At 36.2% G+C, this 7500-nt stretch overlaps 1 protein-coding gene across 5 annotated transcripts in view; it reads right to left on the bottom strand.

The window, feature by feature from the left end:
• Window positions 1-7500, bottom strand: part of LOC106876806 (uncharacterized) — a 119250-nt gene that overhangs the window by 42620 nt on the left and 69130 nt on the right. For all 5 annotated transcript variants that reach the window (XM_052969292.1, XM_052969293.1, XM_014925516.2 and 2 more), the window contains exon 2: window positions 5631-5720. In XM_052969292.1, the coding sequence (XP_052825252.1) occupies window positions 5631-5720 (90 nt within the window). The remainder of the gene's footprint in view (window positions 1-5630; window positions 5721-7500) is intronic.

The raw sequence follows: 7500 nt of genomic DNA, 5'->3' as shown, positions 1-7500 counted from the left end.
GATTTCTGTTGGTCAATCCCAGCGTAATATATAAATATATAATATGTTATAAGTGCAAGCATGCCTGTATGTTTATGAATTTTGTTTTGCAATAATGAAGGCATGTGGTTCTTCTATGTATGGTCTTGGATTGACCAATGCTTTGTAAGTGGAACTGGTTGATGGAGACTTTACAAAAGCATGTTGTGTGTGTGTGTGTCTTGAAACTGTTTACGCTAATCATCATCATTTAATGCCTGTCTTCCATGCTGGCATGGGTTAGACGGTTTGACAAAAGCTGGCAAGTCAGAGGACGACTCCAGGCTTTACTGTTTGTTTTGGCATGGTTTTTTTATGGCTGGATGCCCTTTTGTAATGCTAACCACTCTACAGAGTGGCCTGAATGTTTTTTTAGATGGCACCAGGACTGGTAAGGTCTGCTTCATCATGGCTTTTATAATAAATAAATAAATAAATTGGTGACATTGTTCATATTCTCCAATAAAGAAATGTCCAATAGTTCAGTGGATGTCTGTGGAGCAGTGCAATGAAAAGTACCTTATTTGAAGAACAAGGGAGGAAGGGGCTGGAAACAGGGAGAGCATTCATCTGTAGAAAATCTAACTCAATAGGTTTCATTTAACTCATGCCAGCATGGAAAAGTGGTCATGATGACAACGATGATGATATGACATATTTTACAAAATCACCCACTAAAATCTTGATTAAATTGAAAAATCAATTCAAAACTCATTAATAGTCAGTTTACTCATTAGAAATAAAGTCACAAACAGGTTAATTAGGTGTTGATTTTATGGCTTACACATTTAATGTTTTAAACATTCTATCACAAATGATACATTTAGCTTTTTGGTCAAGACAATTAGACCTATTCACCTTGTTTAACCTAACTGCAAATTAGATATAGAAAAATACAAAGTTTACAGGTCTTAATTTGACACCTGTCAATACAAAGGCTGACAAATGAGCTGATGCAGGGTCTTTATGTGGTCACTCATTCTGCTAGAAACAGCAGTCAATACTCTTGAAAATCACACTTTATCATCATTAAAAAAGACAAAAAAAAAGACCCTGGTGTAGTGAATATTTTATTGAAATAAAGTATACTTCAGTGTATATGAAAGGACCAGATTGTCTTGATCCAGAATGCTTTTGATTCAGTGTCTGGTCTACAAAGCTTGAGATAGGAGAAAAGTGGGGAGAAGGAGGAGGATCTTGACAGAAGAGGAATTGGTCTCTGCCAGTTTTTAGAAAGCTATTTAAGAATCAGAGAAGTCACTAAGACATGAGGTATTTCATTACCATATTCCGACTAACCTTCTCTCCCCATTCACTCTGTCCAATCCTCACTCTGTTCCCCTTACTGTAACTTGAAGGTATGCCCTGACACCTCACCATCATCATATTTTCTCTCTTTCCAGCTTGGGTAGCCATGCATCTCTTCCACGGCAAGACACCTGTTCATGGCCCTCTATCATACTTTAACCTCTCATCATCCGATAATATAAAGTCACCTCCCTCAACACTACATTCCCACTTAGTTGAGAGGTCTTGTCTTGTGAGTTACCTTGTGATCTTTCTAGTGCTGATGGCATGAAAAAAGGCACTCAGTACACTCTGTAAAGTAGTGGGTACCAGGAAGGGCATCTGGCTATAGAAATCATGCCAAAGCAGACATTGATCTTTGGTGCAGTCCTCTGACCTGACTCCTGTTGAACTATCCAGCCCATGCCAGCATGGAAAACAGACACTAGATGATACACTTTTACTTGTTTCAGTCATTTGACTGCAGCCATGCTGGAGCACCGCCTTTAGTCGAGCAAATCAACCCCACGACTTATTCTTTGTAAGCCTAGTACTTATTCTATTGGTCTTTTGCCGAACCGCTAAGTTACGGGGACGTAAACACACCAGCATTGGTTGTCAAGCGATGTTGGGGGGACAAACACAGACACACATATATATATACATATATATGACGGGCTTCTTTCAATTTCCATCTACCAAATCCACTCACAAGGCTTTGGTTGGCTCGAAGCTATAGTAGGAGACACTCTTTAAAGTATAGAGTTGAATTTCGTGTAGCCACCTGTTGGAAACTTTTCTTCCCCACCCATTTTGTAGGGGTTATTACCCATTTTTCTGGGCTCTTTTCACAGTTATACCCCATTCGAAACTTGCATTAGTTTTTGTATGCAAAAAAAAAAAAAAAAAAGAAGGAAGACGGGCTTGTTTGTAGAGAAAATGTTAAACGTGCCTGAAAAAAAACAAAAAACATGGTCTTTCCCCACAACTAAAAGGCATGAAGAACTATGAAAGAAGGCGAATAAGCACTGGGGGTGGGAGAAAGAACAGAGAACTAACACACAATCATTCAAGAACTTCCAGAATAAAAACGTAAACACCTGAATGACTTTCCCTCCATTCATTACTAAATGTCTTTCTCTCTTCTTCATTGTTAAAAGTAAAGAAGCTGGAAAAGATCGATCGCATTTCAGTCTAATTGTCATTGTAAATGACTGAGGCTTTCCTTTCTCCGTTTCTATTGCTTCATTCCTTTTCTCTATGGTTAAGAGAGTGAAGGTGTGTAGCTCAGTGGTTAGGGGTATTCGGCCCATGAGCGTAAAGTCATGAGTACGATTCACTGTGGTGCACTGTGTTCTTGAGTTGTAGCTGTAATTCAAAGGGGCCAGACTTGTCACATTCTGTATGAGGCTTAATCTCCCAGAGAATTACCTTATGGTATGCATGTCTGTTGTGTAGTCAGCCACTTGCACGTTAATTTTACAAGCTGGCTGTTCCGTCGATCAGATAAACAGGAACCTCGTCATCGTAACCGACAGAGTGCCATTTTTTATAAAGAGTGAAAGAATAGGAAATGATCCATATCATAAGGCAAAAATGTCATGTGTTTAGGTATTTAGTATAAGCAGCGAAAGCTAAGATGGAAATAATTGCTATTCCGTCGTGTATTTGCCCTCGACTCATGCTCAATTTGGTAACAACAGCCTGCACATTGGTGTTTATCAGGGGGCTTGGACTCCAGATCTGCTGCTGTTCGGACCAGATTAACACCCATAGTGACCCTAACGACTAAAAAGAGTTTCCTGCCCCTATATAGGATCTATTTTCGTTTTCTTCCAACCACTTGAAGGTTTATCTTGCTCCAGTCCACTCAGCTGGCTAAAATGAGTTGAAGCTGTAATTCAAAGGGGCTAGCCTTGTCATATTCTGTGTGAGGCTGAATCTCCCCGAGAACTATGTTAATTTTTTATCCTTGGGTGGTAATGAAAAGTGAAAGTGACATCTAATATTTGCTGTAGTTGTCTTTGATTTAACAATGTATCTATGTATCAACGTTCTTTCAATCTATGTATCTACTTTCTCTCTCACTTCCTCTGTGTCCCTCTTCTCTCCCACTTTTAATTCAATGTATGTATCTATGTATCTACTTATCTTGTGATGTGATAAACATTTAAAAACACAAAACGAATGCTGTCACCACTCACTGTCTCTCTCATTCTCTTTCTCTCTCACTTCCTCTCTGTCCTCCTCTCTCCTGCTTTGCTACTCACTTCTTCCTTTGTGGTAAGTGTGACACACACCACAGGTATGGATGTACAAAAACAACAAGTTGGTGTATTAATATTATTGATTCTTTCTACTAAAGACACAAGTCCCGAAATTTTGGTTGGGTGGCTGGCTAGCCAATTACATTGACTTCAGTGCTTGACTGGTACTTAAATTATCAATTCCAAAAGGATGAAAGGCAAAGTTAACCTCAAAACATAGAGAGCCAGAGAAAATATCACTATGCATTTTGTCCAACAAACTAATGATTCTGCTAGCTTGTCACCTTAATAATGGCTCCAAATTTTGGCAAAGAGCTGGAAGTTTTTGAGAGGAAGGGAAGTCAATTACATCAATTCCTCAGTGGAATTTGAACCCAGAATGTAAAGAACTGGAAGAAACATGGTCAAGCATTTTGTCTAGTGTGCTAATGATTTTACCAGCTTACAGCCTTAATAATAATGGTAATAATAATAATAATGCAGGTTTCAAATTTTGGCATAAGACCAGTAATTCTGGTGGGAGGAGATAAGTCAATCACATCGAGCCTTAGTGCCCAATTTGTACTTATTTCATCAATCCTGAAAGGATGAAGGGCAAAGTCAACCTCAGAGGCATTTGAACTCAGAACATAAAGGGTTGGAACAGATAGCACAAGGCAATTTTTTTCTGAGTGAAGATCTTCATATTTATGCGTGGTCCAATATTCTAAAGCAGAACTGGAACACAAGGAAGGATTCTTGATAGTAAATGGATATAAAACAAAAACCACAATCAAGAGAGTATACAAGCAAATGTATGCATGTTTATACAAACATGTATGTGTATATATGTATGTGTGTATATGTATATTTATGTATTATGTATATGTTTCTGTTTATAAATATATTCACTGTGTGCTCATTTACAGTCACAGAATGGTGCATGCACATAAATGGTAAATTTTCTGCTTAGCTTACTTTTGTTCTGTTGTGCTCTGTTCAAGTGGTTATCTGTTTGGCACTGTTTCTCTATTCACCCAGCGAGGAAATAAAATGTGAATAAATGGAAGAAACACAATAATACCGAAAGATTGGCACAAAGACCTGCTTCTTTTACACAAATACCCTCTGGGAAGGGAGAAGGGGGTTAGAGTGGTATGACAGTGTGTAAGTCTTAGCTTTAGGCACTCTACTCTCTGCTTAATAATACATACAGATGTACAAATAGCCAATATAGGTAATCAATACTAATTTAATAAAATCAAGTCCGTTGGTTATATCTTTAAAAAAAATGAGGGAGGAAGGGAGAAAGAAAGAGAGATAAGATATAGACTGAAGGAAAGACAGATAGATAGAAAGATAGATATGCAGAAAAAGAGTGATACAGACGTAGACAGATAGATAAATAGAAAGAAAGTGTATTAAAGTGAGAAAAGAGTGAGGGAGGGAGATTTAGATATAAGAATACAAATAGATATACACACAAATATATATATATATACACACATATAGATAGATAGAAATAGAGGAACAGAACTTACAAGAAAATCCATAACTTATAAATACTCATTTGTGATAATGAAAAGTTAGAAAATAAAGCAACATTTTGTCTGTATATAAATTTCTTTATCACTCATATATAAATACACACACACACACACACACACAAGAGAGAAAGAGAAATTTAGATGAAAACAAAATTTGGACTATTTTATATATATATATATATATATATATATATATATATATATATATATATATATATATATATATATATATATATATACACACACACACATATATATGTATGTATACATACATGAGTATATACACATACACATGCATGTACACACATGTATGTGTGTAAATGTGCATATACACATACACACTGTAGAAATGTGCATAAAACTTAAAACAAGAAAATGCAAGTGAAGTTCTCTATAATGCAAAACAAACATGCAACTGCACCAGTGCAACTATATAAAACAGAAATATGCACACATGCATGCACAAATATACAAATGCAAAATATGCATAAAGATGCAGTAAAACTCGGAAAACTCAGATGGCAAATCTTACCTTATCTCGTGTAGGTTTGATAACAGATTCATTGACAGTTAAACTAAGTTCCTTGGTCCGTTTGGCTGCAGTGCTAGCAACTTTAGTGGCCTACAAAACAGAAGAAAGACTTGCATTTAGAATCATTCTAGTTTTTTTTTTAATAATATTTAATTTAATTTACTTTTTTTTTTGAGAAAATGTGATTTAGCACATGTGGTGCCCCGTGGCTGTTAATACAAGGAAGATAACATCCCTTAATAACATGAAGTGGGATTAGGTGTTTAAAATTTGAAATTTAAGAAGAGGAAAGTAATGAAGTAAAAGCATCTCATTTGGTTTTAATGATGAAGAATTAGTTGTTCGATTAACCAATGTGACACATAAAAAGTGCCCACTACACTCTGTGGAATGGATGGCATTAGGAAGGGTACACAGCTATGGAAACCAAGCCAAAACAGACTATATGGATGCAACAATGTGTGACAAGGCTGTACCTCTGAACTACAGTTACAATCCATATGATGGGCTTCTACAATCTCCCTTTATCTAAGTTCATTCACGAAAAAGAAAAAGAGAAAAAAAATGAAGAAAATAAGATGTGAAATGAAAGAACCATATTATTACACCCAACTTAATCCTAATCCAGCAAACCTCTGATCAAAGCATTTTTACTATAACTATCCACTCTTTCTCACATACCTAATAATGTACCTAGGACCATATTATCCATTGTATCACTTTCTCATATGACAAGGTGAAATTCAGAGAAGAATTGGCAGCTATTTCTAGCAGGATAAAACTCCTGTTCACTCAACAGCCAAGATATAAATGTATATGTGTTCAGAGTTCATAATGGTTCGATAAGTCAGTTGAAAGAAAAGATGAAGTAATTTTTCCAATGCGAAGACAAGAAAGCGGGGGACTGACTAAGCTCTTGGCTATATTCGTAACCATTATTGAAGTGATGGCATAGTTATTGTATTATGTTTGATAATTATTACTATTATTTCAACTGAATGAACACAGTAGAAGAAACGATGGATTTCAATTATTATGGAGCAAATGGGTGTTATCAAGTTTTTAGGTGTTATAATGTTGAGTGGATGAACATTATTATGAATGCACTTCTCTATAAATTGTTTGAGTGTGATAATTTAAATAGATTTCATTGTTGTGGATGCTTGGTAAAAGAGAGATGAATCTATTGACTGGATGCTGGGGTGAAATTGCCGATTGTGTAAAAGTGTTGGATCGAAACAAACAGGTATTTAACCATACACACACACACACACACACACACACACACACACATACGCACACATATATACACATGCACATACACACCCCAATATGAATAGTTGTGTGTATTTACATTGATACATTACTTGGTATTTGAGTGGTTGGCATTGAGAAGAATAGATGAGATAGCAACACTTGTACTTCATGGTTAATTATTTATAACTAGCAAAATCAATTCATTGATTAACCTTTTTTGACCTCAAAGAATTGAAACTGAGAATTATGGCACTAATGCCTTTCTTCTTCCATGGCTTCCAAGACTTGCAGAGCAAAGAGAGGAAGGAAACACAACACGTAAGGTTGAACAGTAGGTAGCAACACATCACAAAAATCTCTAAAATGTGAGGTGAAAGAGGTCTGCCATCTTTAATTGCCAATTCTTAAGACATGTCCACAATAAGAATCAAAGAGCCACAACTAGAAGTGCTGCCTCAAAGTTTGTTTCAGTTAGTAACTTCTGGATTCACAGTCTGCTTGAGTCGAATAGGACTTAAGCTGCTCCAGATCAAAAGTAAAAGTAAGGAATAACACATCACACATGTCTCTGTGAATGGTTTAGTTAAGAAAAGAATTTAAAAAAAGGGGGGGG

The sequence above is a fragment of the Octopus bimaculoides genome, chromosome 7 (assembly GCF_001194135.2).
Source record: "Octopus bimaculoides isolate UCB-OBI-ISO-001 chromosome 7, ASM119413v2, whole genome shotgun sequence".
In the NCBI taxonomy this organism is placed as follows: Eukaryota; Metazoa; Mollusca; class Cephalopoda; order Octopoda; family Octopodidae; genus Octopus; species Octopus bimaculoides.
Note: the sequence above shows the minus strand (reverse complement) of the source record. Positions and strands in the feature narration are given on the sequence as shown.